At 51.1% G+C, this 23603-nt stretch overlaps 8 protein-coding genes across 8 annotated transcripts; 3 read left to right on the plus strand and 5 right to left on the minus strand.

Moving 5' to 3' along the window:
* Positions 1–591: 591 nt before the first annotated feature.
* On the minus strand, positions 592–1756 carry JCM6883_005808 (autophagy-related protein 27; the record flags this gene model as incomplete). Its single annotated transcript, XM_076633333.1, has 6 exons — positions 592–632; positions 710–849; positions 908–1101; positions 1162–1476; positions 1539–1595; positions 1652–1756. 6 exons carry the CDS (start codon positions 1754–1756, stop codon positions 592–594), a joined length of 852 nt encoding a protein of 283 aa, XP_076486644.1.
* Positions 1757–2145: 389 nt separating this feature from the next.
* JCM6883_005809 (uncharacterized protein) lies at positions 2146–5717 on the plus strand (the record flags this gene model as incomplete). Its single annotated transcript, XM_076633334.1, has 11 exons — positions 2146–2834; positions 2894–3243; positions 3317–3410; positions 3467–3706; positions 3774–3992; positions 4065–4203; positions 4271–4400; positions 4465–4654; positions 4728–4752; positions 4818–4918; positions 4988–5717. 11 exons carry the CDS (start codon positions 2146–2148, stop codon positions 5715–5717), a joined length of 2907 nt encoding a protein of 968 aa, XP_076486645.1.
* Positions 5718–5992: 275 nt separating this feature from the next.
* PUP3 (proteasome core particle subunit beta 3) lies at positions 5993–7139 on the minus strand (the record flags this gene model as incomplete). Its single annotated transcript, XM_076633335.1, has 8 exons — positions 5993–6034; positions 6106–6279; positions 6351–6418; positions 6476–6510; positions 6577–6749; positions 6827–6925; positions 7016–7036; positions 7137–7139. The coding sequence occupies 8 exons, from the start codon at positions 7137–7139 to the stop codon at positions 5993–5995; spliced, it is 615 nt and encodes a 204-aa protein (XP_076486646.1).
* Positions 7140–7492: 353 nt separating this feature from the next.
* JCM6883_005811 (uncharacterized protein) lies at positions 7493–13297 on the minus strand (the record flags this gene model as incomplete). Its single annotated transcript, XM_076633336.1, has 27 exons — positions 7493–7534; positions 7610–7805; positions 7860–7960; positions 8031–8184; positions 8251–8329; positions 8393–8512; positions 8580–8703; positions 8765–8828; positions 8888–8912; positions 8970–9218; positions 9282–9373; positions 9438–9602; positions 9665–9858; positions 9925–10111; positions 10174–10359; positions 10427–10556; positions 10627–10726; positions 10791–11012; positions 11078–11246; positions 11726–11829; positions 11889–12104; positions 12182–12246; positions 12310–12380; positions 12444–12573; positions 12651–12725; positions 12786–13188; positions 13268–13297. The coding sequence occupies 27 exons, from the start codon at positions 13295–13297 to the stop codon at positions 7493–7495; spliced, it is 3693 nt and encodes a 1230-aa protein (XP_076486647.1).
* A 387-nt stretch (positions 13298–13684) lies between these two features.
* On the plus strand, positions 13685–14231 carry JCM6883_005812 (uncharacterized protein; the record flags this gene model as incomplete). The annotated part of the gene is made up of 3 exons (XM_076633337.1): positions 13685–13693; positions 13760–13822; positions 13887–14231. 3 exons carry the CDS (start codon positions 13685–13687, stop codon positions 14229–14231), a joined length of 417 nt encoding a protein of 138 aa, XP_076486648.1.
* A 630-nt stretch (positions 14232–14861) lies between these two features.
* On the plus strand, positions 14862–16625 carry JCM6883_005813 (uncharacterized protein; the record flags this gene model as incomplete). Its single annotated transcript, XM_076633338.1, has 3 exons — positions 14862–14997; positions 15054–15236; positions 15301–16625. 3 exons carry the CDS (start codon positions 14862–14864, stop codon positions 16623–16625), a joined length of 1644 nt encoding a protein of 547 aa, XP_076486649.1.
* A 1506-nt stretch (positions 16626–18131) lies between these two features.
* JCM6883_005814 (uncharacterized protein) lies at positions 18132–20572 on the minus strand (the record flags this gene model as incomplete). Its single annotated transcript, XM_076633339.1, has 11 exons — positions 18132–18134; positions 18199–18299; positions 18421–18576; positions 18637–18724; positions 18796–19189; positions 19255–19478; positions 19541–19696; positions 19766–19950; positions 20019–20150; positions 20238–20395; positions 20490–20572. The coding sequence occupies 11 exons, from the start codon at positions 20570–20572 to the stop codon at positions 18132–18134; spliced, it is 1680 nt and encodes a 559-aa protein (XP_076486650.1).
* Positions 20573–20865: 293 nt separating this feature from the next.
* JCM6883_005815 (bromodomain-containing protein) lies at positions 20866–23121 on the minus strand (the record flags this gene model as incomplete). The annotated part of the gene is made up of 10 exons (XM_076633340.1): positions 20866–20933; positions 20998–21117; positions 21186–21222; positions 21281–21392; positions 21469–21620; positions 21694–21756; positions 21824–21904; positions 21977–22090; positions 22153–22458; positions 22528–23121. 10 exons carry the CDS (start codon positions 23119–23121, stop codon positions 20866–20868), a joined length of 1647 nt encoding a protein of 548 aa, XP_076486651.1.
* Between the last annotated feature and the right edge of the window lie 482 nt (positions 23122–23603).

Here is a 23603-nt window from a genome sequence, read left to right on the forward strand (position 1 = left end):
TTTGCGTAAAGTTCAGTTGTCACAATCGACTTCCTCTAATCCCGCTTCCTTGCTACGCTGTTGATTTCGCGGTGTAGCTTTCCTAGACCTGGAAGCATTTGAAGGATCGTCATGATATGAAGGAAGCAGAAGGAAGCTGAATCGGTCTGCGAGGGTGTCGCCATCGGGTTTCTGGTCGACACAAGCCTACTGAAAGCTTTGTTGTCGGCTCGAACGAAGAAGAGAGATGGAGACAAGGGGGAAGAAGAGAGAAAGGGAGAGAGTCGACGTGTTCGTCTCGGTAAAAGTCGCTGAAAGCTAAGAGCGCTTGAAGGGATCGAGCGCGAGAGGAGAAAGTGGGAAGAGCTCGAGCGTGTGCGCAATCCAGAGTCCAGACCAGCCTGTGTCGACACGGTGCTCTACGAGGAGAGTAGCCACGACAGAACAAGCGTCCGGTTACAGGTCTGAATCGGGAAACGTGAGCTCGATATTCGAAGATCTCAGGAATAGCAGCTCGCTTCGACGAAAGACGCAGCCATAAGAGGGATCGTGATAGTACGTACGAAGCGGGGAATGTCGATATCGTTACAGTTTGATCCTCTGTTCAGGTCTCTACCCAAGTGAAGAATATCCAGCTCGACTACCCCCTCTCGCTGCATGTCGACCCAAGTCGCCACGAATCAGCTCTCTATCCGAGCGGATCTCTTCGTGAAGAGCAGGAACGACTCACGTCTGATTAGATCCGACAAGACCCAAGGTAAATCCCTCCACATGTCTCGATGAGGAATCATGTCCCATCCTGTCGCTCCATACGTCGTGTAGTTGTGATAAGCTCCCAGCACGAAGTATGCGATTAGACCAAGGAATATTCTACGATCATCACTGACTCAGCTCGACAACGGAGAGATGGAAAAAGTGAAAAACGCACAAAGTGAAAAACCATCCAAAGAATCCTAATCCCCCTTTCGAGCTCTTTTCATCATCATCCCCGTCGTTGTCTCCGTCATTTCCTCCTCCGGGAGGTGGTGTAGAATCGTCCGAAACGGGACAAGCCGCCCAAGTGGTCCATTCGAGATCCAATACTCCTTGTTTCGAATGATATTCCTTCACTTTCGGTACAGTCTACCACACCCGCACCCTCATCAGCTCCCCATACAATACAAGGAGTGAAGAGTAACTAACCTCTTTCGCGTTCTCATCACACTTCATCTCGATCCTCGCCGTTTGATCCACCTCATTATACCTCCCACCATTAATCTCCAACATCCATTCCTTCGCTTCCTCGACCCCTTCAATCTTGATCGCATTCACCGTCATCTCTTTCCCTCCCTCGAGTTCCCCCGCTATCGGTACGACAGAGAGTAAACGATCTTCTAATCCATCTCGAGATGTGAAACTCGTCATGCACACTCGAGTCCCAGGGGGACAGACATCGCTAGATGGGATATCGGAGGAAGGTGGTGGTAAGGAGGAACAGATAGAGAGATCGTATTTCGTCTGGAGAGAGGGTGAGATGTGAGCGTCATCGAAAGAAGGAGATGGAGAAGAGGAGGACGAACCTTTGTTACGGTTGGAGGTGTGTTCGTACGCTCTTCGAAACGGTGTACTCCTGCCAGCTACACCATCGCATTGTCAGTCTGGGTTGAGTGAAAGGGAGGGAGGCTGTACTCACTCGAGAGAAATCAAACGAATTCCCGTTGAGTGATAGACGATCCTTGCAGTCGAATCCAGCTAGAGCGAGTGGTAAGCTTGCTAGTAGTAATGTCGTTGATCGCATTGTTGAGTGTCGAGAGGTTGAGAGAGCAGACAGACAGAACGGGCCGACTTTGCTTCAGGGGAAGCTCGAAAGTCAGTGAGCGCTTAAACTTGTTCCGTTCCGAGAGCTCCTGGCCTCATCTTCTCGCTCCTTTCCTGCTCGATTTAAATCTCCTTGTATATAGCTCAAGAATCGATTGTTCGTTACGCCCACGCCCTCGACGGACGGTCTCCCTCTCTCCCTCTCCCTCCCCCGCTTCTTCGTTGAACTTTCGGAACAAACTTCTTTCGGATCAAACGGCAACTCGCACTCGACAGCGAATGTAGCGAGACCACCTCGGAGACAATCAGTGAGCGCTCTTTCAACTTTCTGACCCGGTCCCAATTAACCCGAACGAGTATTCCTCGCAGATGTTCGATTCCCCTCTTCCGACCAGTTCCCTCTCTCCTTCTCCCCGTTCCTCTGCCACTACCTCCCTCGACCCTCCTCGAGCTCGTTACCAATCAACTTCTCCAAGCTTCCAACTCGTCCCTTTACCGGAAGAAACTCCCTCCGTGAATCCGTTTCCCTTTGGGAATTCTTCCGTCGGTTCTCAAGCTCTCTCTCCGACTTCTCCGTCGGGTAGTCGAGCCCTCCCTATCCCGATCGATCCAAACTCGTCGTTGTATCGACATCGAGCAAGTATATCATCAGACAACTCGAGCTCGAAAGGTTCTCCCGCTTCTCCTCTCTTGAACCTTCCCTCGACCTCCGCTTCAACCTCCACCTGGCCCGATACAAAACCGTCCACCGCACCTACAAAAACTCCCTTCGTCCCACCTCCTCCTCCACCACCGCTCTCGAACCCACTCGATCTCCTCGAGCGTTCTCGAACTGGACTTTCCCAACTAATCGGGTTCGGAAACATCGATGCTCGACCTTCACGTCAAACGAATACAACCGGAGCAGCTTCGCTCAAAAGTGGAGCGTGTACGGCATGTCGGACGGCGAAAGCGAAATGTAGTCAACGACAACCGGCGTGTGAGAGGTGCGTTTCGTTGAAGATTGAATGCGTTTATGCCGTGTTTGCGAAGAGAGGAAGGAAGAGATCTATGACTCCGTGAGTAATCGCTTCCATACTACTCGTCGTGAGAGTAGCTCTAACGCGTTCACTCACAGGAACCAAGTCTTGTTGGAGAATTGTCATCGAGACATCGAGCAAGCACTCGCGATTCTCTCTTCCTCATCGCCTCCGCACTCTGTGCCTCCTCCCCTTCCGCCAATCAACGCCTCCCCCGACGTGACACATCCCGTCCATTCCCTCGGTCTAACAACAGAAGAAGAAGAATCCGGTTCGACGAAAGAACTCAAAGACGTTCTCGAAAACCCTCTCGCTTTATTGGCGCATATCTCGAGTTTGAAAGTAGGAGGGGATAGTACGACGGATGAAGAGAGTGGGAAACATTTCTTACCTCAACAGATTACGAGTAGGGATACGGAACCTACCGTTGAAGGGTATTTCGCAACTGGTCAGTTCACAGTCTCAGTTGCTTCTCTTGGAGTCCGTTCCCGTGCTCATGTGTCTGTTGGCTATTTCTACAGGTCTGTATCAACTGAGATCGGATGCGGATCCTGCTTACGATCCCGTCAGTCTCGGAATCATCAACGAGCACACTCTCGCACGTTACGTCGACTTGTGAGACCCTTCCCTCTACTCTCTCCCCACTCTCCCTGACACTCCTTCCTTTGCAGCTATTTCTCCTCTCTCCATCCTTTCATCTTCCACCTCACCCCCTCAATCCACACTCCTCGTTTCCTCCGCGACACTTCCCCTTTCCTAACTACCGCTCTCGCCTGTATCTGCGCAACTTTCGATCCTTCGTCTCAGAGTACCGTGCCGGCTTTGTTCAATCATCTGCAGTTGATCAATACGAGGATTTGGAGTGAAGGTTTGAAGAGTTTGGAAATTGTTCAAGCTTACATGTTACTCATGTGCGTTCTCTGCCCTCCTTTCCCTCACTAGGCTCGAGACTGACTCGTTCTGGATGAGACTATGTAGTCATTGGACACCTATAGCGAACAACTGGGGAGACGACAGAAGATGGGGCTGGCTCGGAACCGCGATCCGAATCGCAACAGAAATCAAACTCCACAAAACTCTCAACCAAACAACCTACGATTTCTATCGATCCGTAACTCCTCTAAGTGACGATGCGTTTCAGAGGTTATCGGATGATAGGATTCGAAGTTGGAGGTTGATTTCGGTTGCTGAAACCGCGTCAGTCTCATCATCCTCTCAAGCTGGGTTTCTCGTACTGATAGCTAGATTGGCAAATCGAATGATTGACAGACTCGGAGTATCGACGGGAAGATTGGGAGCGATTTCGAACTTGTGTTCGGTTTGGCCCGGACCATTGACTCCCTCGAATCTGACGAGGGATCATCCTCATTACAATATCTACGCAATTCTCGAACTCACAAAGATCTATGTGCGTGCTTTCTCCTGCTCTGAACGGTACTTGTTCATCTCTGACGGCTTTTTGGACTTCCTGACAGGCGAACGGGATTTGTCTCTCGAATAACGTTACCGATTCCGAAGCTTCGACGAATTTCGACATTCGAGCTTCATTCAAATCGAAACTAATGCACGACCTCTCCAACTGGCGACAGACCTGGACTCACGCGAGTGAGTTTCTCCCTTCCCCTTTCTGTTTCCCTCTTTCCAGCAAGGCTAACTATTTGTTCGACAGATCATTTCGTCCGAATGATCTACTCCCACAACCTCACGATTCTCCTTTCGATCTCTCTGAGGTTCAGAGGTCCAGTAGCACCAGTGCTCGAGGAATGTAGGGTTCAAGCTCACGAAACTGCTTCGTTGGCGGTCAATTGGCCAGATGATTCGTATAAATGGGGAAGTAACATCAGTGTTGTCGTAGTTGCGTGAGTCCACTCTATCTCTAAAGGGAAAACGAGAGTGGAAAGAAACTGACTCGTTTGGTTCGAGCGGAAAAAGTTACGCTGCGACTCTTCTCCTACGAGTAAGCTCATTCTTCCCGTCTCCCTTGGAGCCCTGCGGCTGACTTATACACCTTTACTCGCATAGATCGATGCGACGAAACCCGGTCCCCTCTCGCCTGCGGTGATTCATCCGTGTTCTGCCGTCGCTGACAAACTCTTGCAAACTGGAGCTGTTCGACCCGAAACGTGAGCTCTACCCCTCTCATCGTTCCATTTCCATTCTCGATAAGACCTGACAGCTATTTTGCGCTCTAGTCGTACTCTCGCAACTCTGCACGGTACTCGAATCCGAACTCTCCTTGCCGCCTCTACATCTCCCTCTGCTCCTCAACCACTCCCTTCCTCTCTCCTCCCATCCGACCTGACGTCTCAACCCTCACTCTCCGACCCTAACATCCACGCAACATTCGACTCCCTCTCTTCCTCTTCGAAAGAAGTTCAATTATTCCCCCCAACTTTCCCCGGCCTCGAACCTTCCCTCGCTCCCGCTCCTCCTTCCCATTCGTTCTCCCCCATCTCGCCCCCTCCTCACTCTCACGCTCACGATCCCTCGACAAACGGGATCAGTTTGAAACCCGATTCGGATCATCTCTGGTCTTTACCTTCCTCGGAATCTCACATGTTGTGGGATTTGTTCCACGATCATCGTCCTCAATCTGCAGTTTCCCTCGGAGCAGGAGGAGGAGGATTGGCGGGAGTAGCTAGATCGACGACTAGTTCGACGAATCCGTTGAGTCCGAGTCAGTTATTAGTCGCTTCGAGACCTTCGAGTTCGGGTGGATTACCTCCCTCAGGCACAGGCTCGGCGGGTGAGAGCGGAGATGGCGGGGATGGCGAGAAGAAGGAGAAAAAGAATGGAACGAGGAGTAACGACGGAAACGAAACGATGTCGACGACGACACCGGGAGGAGGGGAAGATTGGGTTCATCGAAACGCGTTGGAGACGGATTGGTTGAATAGTGAACCGGGAGCTTGGGCTTGGTAGACGCGCGAAGGTCGAAGAGAAGAGAAGAGAAGGGAGAAAGAGCAGAGAACGAGAAAAAGTAGATTTGTTGTTGTAAAGCGTAGAGATTTGAATTCAAAACAGTAGTACCTTTTCTCCTCACTGTCTCATTCCGTTCTCAGATTGAGAAAGTCGAGATTCTGCACCCGAGAGATGGAATCGGTTTGTACAAACAACTTATCGATTTCAGGATTCGGTCGTGCAAGGAGGAAGATGAGGTTTGGTTCGAGAAGGAGACTCTCTAGAGAAAGGTGCCTCTAATCCATACGAGCCTTGAGCCATCGTTTCGTCACCTTATCCTGTAACGATTCCCCAACTTAATCAGCTCAAATTGCGTTGATTCATAGATTCATAGAAAGAAGAGCGTTACCTTTTCGATGATCCAAACCACCGCTCCCCATCCCGAATACGCATCCCGATCTACCGCGTTCAATAGGGTTTGACTGATCGTCTCGAACAGGTCTTCCGCTGGTAGATCAGGTTCCCATAGAGATTCCGCCATTCCGAACAACTTCTCAGACGCCGTGCCGGAGACGACGAAATCCTAGAACCGTACGAGTAGGAGAATCGTCAGAACCGGGAAAGAGAGAGAAAGAGGCAAGGGAAGAGACAGACTTTGGCGAAATTGATACAACCGATCAAATCAGTCGCAGCGATGAAGGGTTCGTTCTTCGAGTTCAAGCCTGTAGGGAGGTTCGTCAGTCACTTACTAACTGTAAGAGAGTCGGAATAGAGCTCACCAGCAACCACCGGTTCAACGAAATAAGGTCCAAACCTGTACGATCGCGAATTTCAGCAACGAAAAGGGAAAACAATCCGTGAGGGAAAACCATGGACGTACCTTCGTTCATACAAAGTACTCGAAACCAAATGACAAAAAGTCTCTGGTTCGATCGTCCTCTCCTCCTTCATCTTGTACAAATTGACCCTCTGTCTCAACTTGTCCTTGACCGTGATCGTATCCGAGGCTAATCCAGGTAATCCAAAGTATGTTCGATCTGACGCTGCGAATACCTGTCGCAACCACAATCAGGCACACTGAGTCAGTCCCCGAGAGAGGAGAGGGAGTGAGAGGAGATGGGGAGACGAACCTTTTCAAAGTTGCATGCGACGGTGAGCGCTTGGTTACCTAGTCGTAGGTCACAAGCGATCGCTACACATTCTTTACCGACCATTGCGAGGCAGGAGCCCTGTCAGAGAGAGAAGAGGAGGGGAACACACGCAAGCGAGTTTCATCAGTCTCTCGAATGAACGCGAGCTAGGTAGGAAGAAGGACTCACTCCATTGAGCTCCATGATAGACTGTCGGGACGAGCATGGTCAGCGTTCGAGCGAGAGGGAGGGAGAAGAGAGTTCGATGATGATGAGATCAAGTTGAACTCTGGAACAAGGAGGAGCTTACCATGATGGGCTAAGTACTCTTCGAGTTGTTGTCTGTGAAGTTGTCTAGTGCTGTCTGAGGTCTGATCGAGAGTCGCGGTGAATGAGTGGAGAAAGGAGAAACGAGTTGGAGATTTCGCAAAGTCCCTCACTTCGCTCAACTCTCGACGTTGCTGAGCTCATTTGTGAGTCTTCTGATTGCTATCGGATCGCGCAGGGACGGGCGGCAGAAAAGGAAAGAAAATCGAGAATTCAATTTCGCAACGACGAGAGAAGAAAAGAGTAAACGAAACGAGAGTGCGAGGGCCTGAGAACACAATGTGCTATTCACACTATGTACGAGTCAGACAGAGACAGCGAGTCATTCTATTCCGAAGTTCAGCAGAAGAACAACCTCGAAGATTGAGTTCCGTGGATTTTCTGCATGTCGTTTCGTCAAACGTCAGTACTCTTCGAAGCTTTCAAGAAGGTTCTAAGCGAGACTGGTGGACATACCGGTACTTTCGCTTTGAATTCCCCCAATAACCTATGAGCGGTTTTCTCCTTTTCTCCACTCGAGAGCGAAGAGGCGATATCGTCGTGTTGATCAGATGCGCCGAGGAGGAGAGCGGCGCGGTCGCAGAGGAGGTTGGCGTAGTAGCACGGAGCGGGGATTGAGACGGATCGGGTGCAACGGGCGTAACAGTACGACCTGCACAGGAGAGGTTAGTTCGTCAATCCAGTCGAGAGCGAAGGGAAAGCTTACAAGTTGTAGACGAACTCTTGTAGAGCGTCGGCGGAGAACTTCGAGTCGTCGACGAGCACGGTATGGTGAGCCGGACGTCCAGTACCGAGAAGAGCGGCATGCTAGAACCGACAGAAGCGAGCGAGGGTCAGTGAGAGCGACGAGGCGAAGGGAAGAAGCAGATTGGCTCACCGGTTGCATGTACCAATCAAATGTGAAAGGGTTCACGATCGTAGTATCGACGATCGTACCCGCCGTTACGTTCCCGTTTCGATCTCCGTCGCGAGGGTTCTTCGGGAAGATCGAAACGTGATGTTTCTTCCCGGTGACGATGAAGGTGACAGCTCTGCCAGTTGCGATGTCTCTCGTGAGCATAAGGCAAGAAGCGGAGCGAGGAAGGAGGAAGACTCACGGTTTGAATTTCGGATCGATACGAGAACAAGCTTTTCGGATCGCTCCGACTTCGAAGGCGACAACTTTGGAGAATTCACCTGTGGACCGGTCGTGTCAGTACATCAAAGCCTTCGAGCAGAGTATCAGAGAGACCGACCAACCTTCGGAAACCCCGTCTCTCACGAAAATTAGACGTTCGGGTTTGACTTTCGCAGTCTTCCCATATCGCTGAAGATGTTCGTAGACCATATCTTCGAGATCAACGATGAGTTGTTCGCGAGCTGCACGCACATGCTTGCGAAATCAGTCTCAATCTCGGAAGATACGAAAGAGCAAACGAGAACGAACCGCGTTGAACCGAAATCGTCGAAGTATAATTGGTGATCTCTCGATTCGTCGAAGAGACGAGACCAGTGATCGAAGGGTTCAGAGAGCCGGGAGACGAGTGATAGACGTCGGCACCGAAGACGATCTGCCGAAACGAGAGGGATTAGCGAGATGAGCGAAAAGAGGAAGAGAAGAGCAAGACTGACGGTAGGTTTCGAGACGACCTGACCGAGAGGAGCAGTAGAGTTTTGTCCCCCGAGCTTGACATTACTATCGCCGATGAGAGAGTCAGCGATCGCTCGGTTGAGGGACGAGAGAGCCGTACTCACATTTTGAGAGCGACATTCGCCCAATCTATTCAAACGATTGAATGAGTGACCGCTGGAATGGAGACATAAGCGAGAGACGTACATTGCCCGTTTCCATTCGCAGCTTTCGGGATCAAAGCGCACTGAGTCGAGCATCCAACCGAAACATCTCCGAACATTTTGATCGCCGAATAGAACGGATTCGGTTTCGCCGCCAAGAAGCAGACGAGGAGTTCAGGAAAAGGTCCACCGAACTTCTTGACGGTCGCACGGAAGAAGCCGTCGACTTCGGCGGCACCCACCGAAGTAGGAACGTGAAAGATCGGAGGTTGACGGTTCTTGACTCCGAGACCTACCGAGAGAGTAAGGGTCAGTCGTCGTGGAGAGTAGGACTGGAGGAGAGAGGGAGACGAACCGAGATCGGTTAGCTTTTGCATGAGAGCCGTAACGCTTTGCATGGCGGCGTTTTTAGGGAAGTCCCTTTCGCTCGCGAAAACAAAGACCATCCTGTGCGACGAGTACGTGAACCTACACGTCTCGGAAGGTGAGATGTAGAGAGTAGAAGCCGCACCAACGCGAGATCATCATCGGTTTTAAAAGCTTCGTGTCCCTCGCGAGATTCCACGATCCACCTCGAGGGACGATCGGTTTCTGATACGAAACGGGAGGGGCGGGTAAGAGCCTCGCGGTGACTTCCATAGGAGTCGGAGTGATCTTAGTTTGCCATTGTCCGAAGCTTTCGCACGAGGTGAATCAGCTCAGACGTCGAGAACGAAGTCGTCGGAGGGGTAAACTCACGCTTGATCGTTGCGTGGATTGATCGCTTGGATACCTCGGCGCAGCATTTCCAAACGTTCACGGGGTTTGACCGTAGTCATGCGAAGGAGTTCGGTCGTGAGCTGACCGTCGAGAGGTTTCAAGTATTTTTGACCGATGTCGACTTCGCAGAGTTCGACGGGCCAGAGAGCAAACCTCGAGACGCGAATCAACGGCTGTTGACGGGAAAGGAAGGAGGTCAGAGCTGGATTCGATCGCAAACGAGAGGGGAAGAGACTGACCCAGTCTGGACGAGCGAGAGTGACTCCGTAGTTCTCCCGGAAGTACTTGAAGACGTCGGTTTCCTTTCCTTCCTCCGTCTTGAACTTGCTCGCCATCGCGGTCGAGAGTGTGAGCTCGCGAATCTTACGAGTAGGTATCCCGTTTCGGTCTTTAACGCGCAAAGTGACCTTGAGTCCCTTGATGTGTCTGTCGATGAGCTAGCGTCAACGCACGGTCACCAACAGCGAGATACTCCAGGAGAGACTCACCGGCCGGCGACGATAGCGAATCTCGGATCGATTGTTCGAACATTGAGATTATTCTCGTTGAAGCGAGGACCGACCTTCGCCTTTCCAAGCTCGAGCAACAAGTTTCCCAAGCTTCCATGCTTGTACATGACTTGAGACGAGATGTCGAGGTTGACAAAGACCTTTTCGATTCCAGGTCGGAGCGAACTGCGATTTCTCAGCGAAGGACCTTGATGAGCCTCAGTCTCGTCAGGTCACCACGAGGAGAACTCACGAGTAATAGCCTCTCCACATCTCGAGTCCTTGACCGAGAGAGGAAGCTTCTTCGCGACCGGGTGGAAGGAAGAAGGAGGCGCGAGTCGAAGGATTCGCGAGCATCGGTCCATGTTGAATAGCGATGTTGACTGTCCCCGACGAGGTACGAGATTGGTGAGTCGGGAGATATGCAAAGCTAGAAGGTGAACGGAAACTCACGAGCTTGAACACAGTTCAAAACGTCGTCCATGCTGAATCCCGGTTTACCGGTGATGAATTGCTTCAACGCAGCCAAGTTGACAGGTCGAGCGAGAGTGAGCTACAGATGACGGTAGGAAGAGAATTAGTCAGTCATAGTCGAGAAGGTGGAAAGAAAGACATACGGTGACGGTGAAGGTACGACCTTTCATCGAGGGCAAACCGTCGGGTACCTCGATCGTCCAGCTACCTTGCTCGCCGGGTAGTTCCTTTGGGGAGAAGGATATGTATCGCCCATCGTATACGACCGCGACCGCGCCGAAAGGCTTCACCGTCGATACCAAATGTCTCCAGATCTTCCGATTGAGCCGAGCAGGACGTTTCTCATCGAGGGGTGCGATCTTAACCTGAGTAAGATCGCGAATGATTGAATGAATCGGAGTCAGTTCTTGCTTCTCTCGGCGCCACTGACATCGTAGAGGGATAGAGGCTTGTAGCTCACATCGTATTGGTAGACGGTGATGTCGGGAGCAGAGACTTGAAACGCATTGACGAGCGCAGGGAACTTACAATGGGACGTCGAACGAGTTAGTTCGAATCCATTAGAAGTCGTCCTTTCCTTGGAGAAGGAGTGAGAGAACCTACTCTCCATGACCAGGTCGTTGCATCGGGGCAATTTCCGTCCCACTCCTTCCCGTGTTCTCCCCCGAGATACTAGATCCGATCGTGAGTGAGCCGAGTGCATCAGCTAGAGGAACAGGCGGCATCTTGTCCAGGTTTCGCTCGAGGCCGACCGAAGGATGAAGAGAAGAAGAGAGAGGAACGAGAGAATCGCTGCGAAAAAAAAGTCGGGGTCGCTCGTAAAAAAAACGGCTCCGTGCGTTCTCCTCGGAGCTCAATGACGTTATCTCTGATAGAGGAGCCACGTCAGCGTCGAGTCTCGGGCGTTGAAGCGATCAGAGCTGAGTGAGAGAAGGTCGTCCTCGCTAAGATTGCAGCCTCGTCGGCACGCCTGTCAGTAAGTCTACTCCGACGCTCTGCAATGCTTCTACTGCCCATTCACTACCGTCAAAGTGGTCAGTGTGGTCCGACTAGTGCGAGTGAGAAGAGAGCAACTCACGGATATTTCGCCTTCTCCTTGAAATATCCATCGAAAAAATCTACGAGATACTGAGGGAATCTATCTTCTAAGATCGCATTTCTAGCTCCGTCCATCAGCCGTGACTAGTGAGTGCGAGTTTGAAAGCCGTCAGCATCAACCGAGGGCGTCGGAAGATACGAACGATCCGACTCGCCTGATAAGTTAAGTTGTGTATAGTGACTGCACTAGCTCCACTCGTTTCTTTGCCCGCCAAGTTCCATAGACTAGCTCGAGACATTCCGTTCCCTTTGAGACATGTCGCGCAAGGACAAGACGAATCGATCACGTCGAAATCGGAAGCTATCGAATTCTGACGCAGGTTGAGAGGGCCCGAGAAGGTGAGGGCGACTCCGAAGCGCTGTTGCGAGTCCAGCGCGTGAGTATCCGCAGTGCGAGACCTCGATAAGGACCAAGAGAAGGGAGGAGGAAACTCACGGCAGTTCGAGTCGGGAAAACGCAATCCGCCATATCGACTCCTAGCGCTGCACAGACCAGTAGATCTAGCACGCAGAGAGTTGATCAATTTGTTGCTCTTAATGACGAAGGCAGAATTCCTGGCTGACCTTCACCGTAACCGATTCCCATCGAATACCTCGGTTTGTTCTCCGGGAGTCGCTTCGCGCATTGAGCGATGCTACCAACCGCAAAGCCTGTCAAAGACGCTCGAAGAAGAGAGCGAGGAAGAAAAGTAGCTCACATTCGCCAAAATATCGATTTCTCTTCTCCTCCCGAAAGACCTCCGATCGCATATCCCGGGAGTTTCGCTTCTCGCTCAGGTTCTAACATCGCATCTAGGCATTTGTCTCGTAGATCGGGATCCAGTCCTCCTGTCAATATGAGTTCAACAGGGAAAGTTAGCGAGCGAGCCGGAGAGAGAGAAAGCGCAAGCTAGGAGCAGACGAACCTTGCACGATTGCGAACAAGTTCTGTCGATCTGTCCTGCCTGACTTTTCATGTTCTGCGATACATCGATCGAGCCCTACCCTAAATCGTCAGTCTCGCGTGGAGCTTGGACAAATGGAACGGGACCAGTGCTCACATCGAATCGATCTCCACATAGCTTCCTCCATTCTGTCTCCAGTCGTCAAGCTCGACACCACATCGTCGAGTTGCATCATGATATCTGCCCCGATCGAATGCTGAACCTGCATACTCTTTTCCGGAGTGAGCAGTGAAGATAGAGTCGGGTCGTATGGGTTTGCGAACAAGACGCCTTGTTCCGTCACTCGTGATAGCTTGACGAGGGAGACCATCTGAAACCCTCCTGAATCGGTCAACAAGTTTCCCCTCCATCCCTGATAGCCGTGTGAAGCTCCATCGCAAGCGTCGAGAACTTCGGTTCCAGGATTTTGCGAGAGATGATAAGTGTTGTTGAGGATGAGCGTGATCGGTGGTGTAACTGATTCGATTTGAGAGGGCGTAACTCCTTTCATCGTCGCTTGCTATGCGGAGAGTCGACAGAAGAGAGCAGAAAAGTTCAGTGAAACAGGAAACAAGAAGAACTGGCGCAGTTTGACTCACGGTAGCGACAGGCATGAAGGTTGGAGTCATAGTTTCACCATGACGCATTCTCTACCCCATCCGAAGGTGATCAGCGAGCACGGCAGCAGCTTAGAGAGAGGAAATGTCAATTCACCATTTTGCTCACCCGGGCCCTCGTGGTACTGCATCGCTTGATCACCTGGAAATCCATTGCCGACATCTTCTTATCCCTGCGTTGCCTGCCGAAACCGATTGAGCCGAGTGGAGTGAACGAATCCAAAGTTCGGAGATGTAACTCTTCCCGGTTTACTCTCTACCACTCACATCGATCACTCTCGAACACATTACATAGCTCTCGATAAGACTATCGAAGCCCTTCTTTCGCCAAGCCTTCCCTTCCGCCCTCGTACCCCTTCGAGATCATCAACATCTAGATCAACCTTTGTTCGAGCAACCATGGGTCTCGTGAGTTCATGCCTTGCTGCCATTCCGATCATAGAATGAAGCTAATCACGCTCGACCTTATCGCAGACCGATTCGATAGACACCGGTTTGATCGCACCTCTCCTGGTCCTTTCGGTTCCCGTTCTCTACGTGAGCTCTTCTCCCTGACATCTAGCAATGTCTTCGAAATCGAGCTCTCTATGCGTATATCTAGTTCTCCTACCGCGTCTATCGAGGAATCGTCTCTCCAAACAGCGGCACGACGAAGAAATACGATCCCAAAACCGGAATCGGTCGAGGAGCTCCTGGGTTCGCAACCGGAGTCAAGAGAGTCGCGATTCCTCCAGAACTGGCCGCTAGGATTCGAGCTGGAGAAGAAGTGAGCGCGGACGAAGTTACGGCGGCACTCGATGCGGAAAAGGAGAGGATGCGAAAGGAGGAAGAAGAGGAAGAGAGGTTGAAGAATGGAGGGAAGAAGTTACCTGCAGGAGTTGATGAGAGTTGGTTACCTGACGGCGCTCTGGGAGGGGGGAGTTCGAAAGCGAAGAAACGTAGATAACTTTGTGCGCGAGACAGAATCGAGGCAATCGTGAGTTTAGCCCTTCCTTCGCTGTCTCGAGATTGAGTGGACGGACTGACATTGAGTCTTTCTATCGCTTCAGAGTATCATCATATTATCTTCGGACCCAAACTACGACTCTAGTCGACGAGCGAGCCCACTTCAAGACCTTCTGCGAAGAAAACGAAGAGAACGTCTCGATTATATTGCTTGTTTCAGCAAGCAATGCGAACGCACTTGGTACAAAGCAGGCAAAGCTCACTCGGTCTTTGTCGGACGGAGGAATGGACCAGAGAACGCTGTATCGCTCGAAGGGGAGATCCTCGTGAAGATTGCCAGCAAAAATCGACCTCCCCGATGCGAAACTGCGTGGACGATATGACGACCGGAGTTTCCGGTTCTGCAACTGGAGAGGCCTGAGCGAAAACGAGGATTTTGAAGAAGGGAGCCGTGCCGATTTCTCTTCTCTTCTCCCATCTCATTCGCTCTGACTTTCTCGAGCCCCTCCAATCTATCAATCGAAGCTGTGTGCAGCCTTCAGGCGTCTCTGCTTCACTGCTCCTTCCTTTCCCCCAAACTCATTCAAGTTTCCCTCCCCTCGGACCCTTACCCTCGAGACCAGCTCACCGAATGCTCGAGGGAACGATGCAAGATCTTATCGACCGACTCGAGGTAGCTACGTCCGAACAGGATGTCCTCTACGTCCTCGTCGTCCTTCATCAGAGGAAGGAATCGGGATCTCCTGCACAGGCTATCAACTCACCTCGTAAGCCTTCCAAGCTACCTTAGTGTTACTCAAGAGCTCACCTTGGCCCGAAACAGATTCCTGGAAGCGTCAAACTGCTCTCGAATCGATCGACTCTCTCCCTTCGCAACTCTCGACTCTTCATCGGCTCATCGCTCAGCTCCTACTACTACAAGGGGCTCGCTACGACTTGGAGAAAGGAAAGAATGAGGATTTGAGGGAACTCGTGGCGAAATGGGAACAAGGTGAACGTGAAGAAGGTGAGTTTACCTCCAGTCCTTATTTCGACGAGACATTCGACGCTGAACTAGCCCCGACCACCAGCGCTCGACGCAGAGCATCTTCTTACTCTCGATCTCGAAGCTGCCGCGAACTGGATCGACAGCAACTTGCCGATTCCTCCGAAATTCGACGCTTTAACTGGAGAAGGACCTCTTCCGGCTCCTCCTTCCGACTGTTTCGCACCGACAGCAACAGAAACTTCGCCTCCGACTCATATCTCGTCGAAGGATAGTCTTCCGCCCTCGTCGCTCGGTCAAGTCCAACTTCCTTTACCCCAAGAATCGTGCTCTATGGAGGAAATTGCGAGTATCTCGATGCAGCAATCGGATTCGGACGACTTGACATTGACTTTCGACACACCCGGAAAGACTCCATCCCCACGATCGAATGAAGGAGAAGAAGTAGAAGAAGAAGTCGAAAGGGAAGAAAGGGAAAAAGGAGAAGAACAGGAAAAGATTCCGAATACCGCCGGAGACCGATTGGTTCAGCTCCATCTGAATGGGCTTCCCGTCAACTTCACGCTAGATCGGCTCAAAGAACTTTTCGCTGGTATCGACGTACCAATCACCGATCCTCAAGTTCTTTCCAGGAGATCCCCCAGTCGCCCCTACGCTTTCGTCACCGTCAAAGCTTCGGACGCGAAACACACGATGGATTCCCTACATTATAAGATCGTAGACGAATACAAGATCACGTGTTGTCACGCTGATTCTCAGCCAGATGGAACTTCGACCAGCCTGAGCCGTTCGAGTCTCGCCCTTCCTCTTCCTCCGAAATGCCCGTGGAGGGACCCTTCGAGTCCAACCCTAGTCCCGCGGTCACGAACAACTACGACAGACTATCGTCCTCCAAGTTATCGACTCTCGCCCGATCCTTCCGATACTCTTCTTCCTCTCCCTCGACGTCCTCCGCCCCAACGCTACTCACGCCGATCGCGTTCTTCGAGTCCTCGTCGAATCCAGAAGGAGGAGGATAGAGACATTCATCGCCCAGCAATCGTTACCGAAGCTCGCCAAAAATCACGTTTCTCCTCGTCAGGTCCTCGGAAGGAATCGACTCGTTTCAAGACGAAACCTGCGTTCACCAAGCTCGCTCTCACTGGCCTACCGCTATACTTCGATCCCGACAAGTCCAGAAACAAGGTAGAGGAGCTCTTTGCCGAGATTGGAGTCGAACCTTTCGACATTACAACCGGATACAAAGATTTCGCCTTTCTCGGCGTCAAATCCGAACAAGCTGAATACTGCTGTGATCGACTCTCTGGGAAACGACTTACTGGGGGAACGATCCTTCGTTGCCGGATTCAGCCGTCCGAAACCTCGTTTGCCCGTCGTTTGCGCTCTTCGACTCCTGAGCGAAAGAAGTAGTCGACTCTTGGCCCTGTTCCTTCTCCTTCTGATTTCCACTACACGTTATCCAATGTTCTTCCATTCTCTCTCGCCAGTCTTGCTTTTTCGACCGACTCTTTCCACCATTCTTTCGCTTCTCCTCTGTCTCTTCATCTCGCCGACATCCGTTCTCGTCAAAGTTCTCGCCCTGAGTCACACTAGCGACAACCTCTCGATGAGAACCCTCGGACTCGACAAGGACAAAGCGTCAGAGAAGATATCGGGAGAAGAGGAAAAGAAGGAAAAGCAAGAGGAAAACAGATCAACTCGAGTCAAGGTTCCGAACGGGTCGAGCGATATCTGCGACGAGTATTGATGAGAGTGTGGTCAAAAGAGGTCTGTTGTTTTTAACATACGCAGAGATTGGAATCGTAATTTGTGACTGTTTGCGTTTTTTTTTGCTCTTTCTCCCTTGTACTGCTCTTCCTAATGCACATGTCGTGACGATTTAGTCACCGTTAGTGAGTGCAGCGAGAACTGAGCGAAATTCGGCCTGTTCCGCTCGTTCCGACCCCTTTCGCGCTCGGTCCCTTCTGAGCGCCTCGAGCTTTCATCGGCTTTACCGAGACGAACACGTCGACATTTTCCCTTTCTCTCTTCCTCCCGTTGTCTCTCCTTCGTTCTCCGTGGACCCGACGCCAAAGGCTTCGAACTTGTTCATATCGGAAACAACCTCGATGGCAGGACCGTCCTCGGAAACCGATTCGGCTTCATTCTGCTTCACCCACATCATAACGATTCTTCAATTACTCCAGGGTCTAGAAGTGTTACAGAAGCAGACAGAAAGACGAGAAGAGAAAGGACCCTTCACGGAGAACGACATTCAAACCTGGGAGCAAAGACTCAAGTGGAATTTGGAGTCGGATTGGCAGACGAGTACGAGACTGTATGAGCTGGTTGTGCCGCCGGCACAGGTTTTGCAATCGGATACAAGGCTTCAAGCTCTCAAAAAAGTAAGTCTCCATGTTTCCCACGACTCGCGCCGAAGTCTCTACGCCGCATTGCTTACCCGGGTCCCGAATACTTCTTACGCCTCTGCAGTGCCCAAGTACCCGCTCGACTGCGCTAGGTCTGCAGAGGCTTTTGGCTTACCAGGACGTGGCGAAGGTCGCGGAGATTGACGAGGAGGAGCGTCGAGAGGAACTTACAATGGCCTTTGCCGCGCAAGAAGTGATGATGCGGTTTACTTTGGAGCTCGTACTCGAGTGGAATCGATCGAGGCGCGAGGTAGGAGTTTGAAAGAGGAAAAATTTGAGCTTGAATCTTGAAGCATCTGATGCTTTGTTCCCCTTGATCTTTTGGTCTGAACCCAAGAACGTTTTCAACACATAGACACAATCTGAGGCTCTGTCGCGTTAGACCGCCGAACTTGAGCGAAGTGTCTACCCTTAGAGTCGAACGAATCCGAAAACGCAAATTACAGGGTAAATCGATACATAGCTTCGACCGGCGAGAGCTCGAGACAGAAAAGATGGTTCCTTCGTGTCACTGGCAACGAGAGAGCAACTGGTTAGCTTGTCAGCATGCGAGAATGTTCGCTTGAGTAACTCACGAAATGCTCTTTTGCAAACGAGAATTTGACACCTTTCGAAGTCGCAGCTTTTGTTGCAGTCTTGATCTTCTTGTCGAGCGGTGAAGGACCGCAGTAGTATACTACCGTCGAGTGAAGCGGGTAGTTGTCAGCATGAGGAAGAATTGAAACCGGAAGACGAGCGATCGAAAGGGGGCAACTCAAGACCAGCGATCGAAATTAGGGATAGATATTGCCACTCACCTCCGACGGTCGTCCTCAACGAGCTCTCCATTCCCGGTAGATACAATCCCGTCTCGATTTGTCGTCTCATCGAATCGAAAAGGAGGTCAAAGTTCGGTCGACCGTATTGAGTTTTCGTGCGAAGATTCGTCATCGGGTCGACGTCGGAATCGGAATCTACACGTACAGAGCTCAGTCAACTGGTGGGGATCACGAAGGGAGATAGCGAGGACTTGCCGTGAATAGCGAGATTGTTGATCGTGTCGAGATCGACTTCTTTCGTTAAATATACTTGAATCGTCAAGAAGCAAGGATCCGTCTGAGCCTAAATCGATGAAGTAGGGCTTCGTGAGTGCGAGGACTTCGAGGATAATTTGATAGACGATAGAGACGCACCTCTTCCAAACTCTGAAGCAAACCGTTAAACCATTCAAAGTTCTCGACCTCCCGATTGATCCAAACGAACAAGACTCTTCTCAGCGCTCCCAGCTTGTGCTGTCGTTGCTTGTACCAGATATCCTTCAGTATCGAAGCGAACGGCGTAACTCCAATTCCCGCACCGATCAAAACTGCCACTTCGTTTGAAAGGACGTCTTGAGCTGGAGCGCCGAACGGTCCGTCGATTCGAACGTCGGGAAGAGAACGTCCGAGCATGAGAGCTTGAGCGGTGATATCGAGTGAAGGAGTTCGGAAAGGGTGCTGGTGATCTCGAAAAGCGTCGGGTTTCTCGAGCATTGACAGAGTCGTCGAGACTGTCGGAGGAAGAGAGCCCAGTCGAGAGGCGAGATCACTACAAGAAAGAGAGAACGATCAGCTCGGGCCAAGTTTCGCTGAAGAGATGACTCGAAAACTAACCGAGTCCAATCTCCGACTTGACGAATATGGACCGAGATGAAAGCGTCGTCCGGAGCCGAAGAGATCGTGAAAGGGTGCCATTGCCATCTCGAAACTTCGGGAACGTTGAGGTAGAGCCATTGACCCGCTTTGTAACTCATCGAAGGTTTCGAGAATCGCAATTCGAGAGTCCGTCCTGGATGTTGAAGGACTGCCGTGAGCGTAGTTGAGCGTTGATACCGTATCTGCACTCGAGAGCGAGGCATTCAGAGTTTGGCCTGGAGCTTAAGACCAAAGTGAGACTCACAAATCGAATGATCCTCTCGAACAAATACAAAATCCCTCCTACGATGGTCCAATGCCAGCTCTTGTATCCTAGACACTGTACTGGTTGTCCAGGAAGAGCGCCTCGTACGAAACATCCGATGGCGTGAAAGTAGAGACCGATCAAGAATATGAATGCCTATCGATTGATTCGAAGAGTGAGCGCAAGATCATCTAAGCTGTTAACTTACACGACCTTAAGACTCACGGCATGATGTGTTAGATAGAAAGCCTCGAAGCATTGATGACGAATCTTGCGATGTGCCGTCGTGTACATGAAAAACATGCAAAGCAGCATGAGGTGACCTGTGAATCCTCCAGGTTGAGTGTACATGATCGCCCATGCCGTCTCTTTCCGTACTTGACTCCGTTCGACGTTGATCATGTTGACGTCTGCAGCGAGAGCGAGTAAGATTTCTTGGGTTTCGCAAAACCTTCGCTCGAGAAGAAGGGAGATTCACAATGACCCGTCGTGTGAACGATGGTCCAGAATAGGATCGAGTACGCGAATTGACGATGGAACCAGATATTCTCGTCGAGAGGCACGGCCTTTCCGACGACGGGTCGGAGATATCGAATAAAGTTTCGCAAGACTAATTGACCATAGATCTCGCTCACGATCCCATACGTCAGTAACATGCGGAGTAGAGTCGTGAGGAAACACTGCTCAAGAGACTCACCAGGTAACAGAATCAAGAGACCGTCAATCCCGAGGCAAAGTCCCGCTCCTCTCGAAATCCAAACCGAATACTTCAACTGATTCAACGCGGCGAGTCTCGGATCCGTCACTTGTTTGTGCCATCCACACGCGAATACTGCGATATGGCCGACGTAGAAACTGAAGAGCAAGAAGAGCGCGAAAGAAGGGATTCAGTCGAAGAAACCCTCCGCCTCTCCGAAGTGGGGTTGGAAAGAGCGAGAGGAGGACTCACAAGATGTTCCATAGTGATCTCCGACCTGTCAATTCCTCCTTACTGCGCCGGGCGAGGGTCTTGAGGAGTTGAGAGAGCTGCATTCGATTGCTGAGATGAACCACATCAACTGGCGAGAGATGGACGAGGGATCAGACGGAGAGAGTCTGCGAGGGTTGTAGCTTGCTTAGTTGATGTTGGAGACCAGCTCTAGGGATCGGGAAGGGAGAAAGAGAGGCAAGAAGGGAAAGAATAGAGAGAAACAGCAAACCTATTTTTGCAACAAGAAACGACAGAAGGAAAAGAGAGCGAGGAGAAACTACTATGACTGCAAAGGGGGGAGAATAAAACTTGTGGGTGGGTATATCGAAGAGAGGAGGAAACATCCTTTTCTCGCTCAAGGATCCGTGTAAACTTTCAGTTGTTCATTGAGATAGGATTCGAGTTTGTTCGCGTTCTTGACGTCTAGATCGGGAGAGACCGTTAGTATCAGCAACTGTGATATTGAGAGCGAGAAAAGGAGCTTTACAGTTCGATTGATTGTCGTTGTACGAGCGACAATTGTTGAAAATCAAACGAGCGTCGTAGATGAATTGGTCGAGAGTAGCGTAAGAGTTCCCCTCGAGTTTCGATTCCATCGTTGCAAAATCTGTCACAGGAGCGAAGTCCGTCAGCAACTGGAGAGGATGTGCTGAAAGCGAGGGAGAGCAGACTCACCCATCGGTTCTTTGATGACATCGTAATAGTCCGTAACCTGAACAAGTCGACTGAGTCAGCGGGTACCAACGAGACGCGAAGAGAGAGGGACTCACTTCTTGAGCATTGACGGGATTCGCGAAAGCCCAAGAACTCGGATGATCGACGAGCAACGTCAACAATTTCTTCATCACCGCGAATTGAGGCCCTCGTTTCGGTCTCCTTGTTCTATATCTCGATCGAACGACGTCGGAATCAGCGGCGAAGAGGTAAATGGAAGAAAGAAAAGGACCCAAGAACGCACAGCTCATCCATTTCTGGTGTCCAACCACTCTCTTTCAACCCGGGAACTTGGGTATGATCGATCTTGCTTCCAGGTGGAGCGTTCGAGAAGAACGTGAGACCGGGATGGACGACGTGAGATTGAGATAATTGTCGGATTTTCGCGAGAATGACCTGTAGATGGAGGAAGTGGATGACGATTTAACCTTTTCCCGACAATCTCGTGAGGACAGCTTCTTCCACTTACCTCTTTCTGTTTAGCTAGTATCGAAGCGACTTCGAGATATTTGACTCGAGGTAACATCGAGCACTATCGAGACGAAAGGTTTTAGCATAGCGACCGGAGAAACCGAGAACTTGTCAGTCTGGCGACTCACGTGCATGATCGTTCCTCCTTCGTAATCTTTGATGTAACCAGCCCACACGCCTCGGTCGAGTTGAATCTCTTTCGTGAAACCCTGTTGGAAAGAAAGGAAAAGACGTTCAGTCACGAGTCTCTTCTGCCCCTAGAACCGAAGGGATGAGCTCACCTGTTTCTTGAAGTATCCAATAGCGTAGTTGTCGGCGTACGTCAAGAAGTGCATGCATTTTGTCGACGCTTTCACGTAGTCTTTCAAGTGATTCATCAGATGAGAACCGTAACCCTTTTTGACCAGAACGAGGAGGTCAGCTCGGAGTCTGCCAACGGAAGAAGCGGACAACTCACCTTGACTTGTTCCGTACCCGTGATGGCACAGAAGACGATCTCAGCGAATTTCTGTCCCTCGAAAGGTCGATAAGTGATTCCTCCAACTACCTCCAATCCTCTCTTGACGATCGCCATACTGTAATGAGCTCGATCGAACACGAGTCGAGCGATGTACTCCCTCGGCATCTTTGGTAGTTGCTTCTGGAAAATGTTCTTCAAGCCGGTGAGGATAATCATTGAGGCTGGGTTCGTATCGTTCGTTACGACGACGAATCGGATCACGCCAGCTCGTTCTTCGGCAATTGCAGGTCGTTCTTTCCGTGGCTGCACGACGATGAGAATGAGTCTCAGAGATCTTTCGCAGAGAGAGAGACTCGAAAAATGAAAACTCACTGGTAAAGCCGCGATCGTTTCCGCTTCTTCTCCGTGTACAACCTCGATCTCCACGTTCTCATCTTCCTCTTCCATTTTTACTTTCAGCGTCGGTCCTTCCTCCAATTGTCTCGCTCCAGCTACTCCAACTCCGTTCGCTTCTTTCAAATGAGCTCTCCTTCTTTCAACTTCTTCCCTCGCCGCTACTGCATGTTCCAACGCTTCCTCTCCTTTCCGTCCCTTTCCTCCCTGAGTTGGTCTGCTCGAATTGGAAGCTGCGTTGGCAGAAGGAGCTGAAGCAGGAGTTGGTTGAGAGGAAGGAACGGTTTTCGCTGACAGTACGTGATGACCTTGTACTTGCGCTGACGGTGGAGGAGGTTGAGCCATTCCTTTCACTGCATTCGCGAGCTCGACTTCTGGAGAGGAACCTCGAGACTCGGACAAGGAGGAGAGGGAATCCTGATCGGGATCGATTGAAGGGGAAGGAGCGGCGGAAGGGGTCGCAGTTTGAGGAGTAGCTGAGTTCGTAGATGTTGGGGAGTTGGCTTGGGAGATCCGTTGACGTTTGGCGAGTGAGCCGGATGTTGTAGATGAGTTGCCTCGTTTGTTCGACATCGCGCTCCCTTCTACCGTTCGGTCGATGACAGGGCGATTTTCGATGGTCTGAACGAATGAATAAAAGGCGCGTTTGAGATTAGGCGAGGAAGTGAGTGAATGCGAGGACGAAATCGCTTCGACGGTTCCGAGTCTGAGGAAGCTTGTCCTCGTTCTCACCACTTCGATCAGCATGAATCACGCCCTTCACGGTCACCAGAATGCGGCTGCTTCCGCTCAGCTCTACCCCGACCTCCAAGACTCTCGTCAAGCCCGCTGATCAACTCTCCTCCACCAACTTGAACTCGACTCCCTTCTCTGACTCTCCTCTCGCGTTCAGCCTCGATATGACAACCAACCGGAATAGTTCTACTCGTGCCACCTCGCGTCGGTAATCCCTGAACACGGCTGGTACCCTCGCTCTCGCTCTTCCGTTCTCCGGCTCAACTACCACCGATTCTCGTTGCGTTCTTCTGCTACTCGGCCACCATCGTGGCACCAAC

Source organism: Sporobolomyces salmoneus (genome assembly GCF_050403485.1).
Source record: "Sporobolomyces salmoneus JCM6883 DNA, S_salmoneus_JCM6883_v1_ctg37, whole genome shotgun sequence".
Classification (NCBI taxonomy): Eukaryota; Fungi; Basidiomycota; class Microbotryomycetes; order Sporidiobolales; family Sporidiobolaceae; genus Sporobolomyces; species Sporobolomyces salmoneus.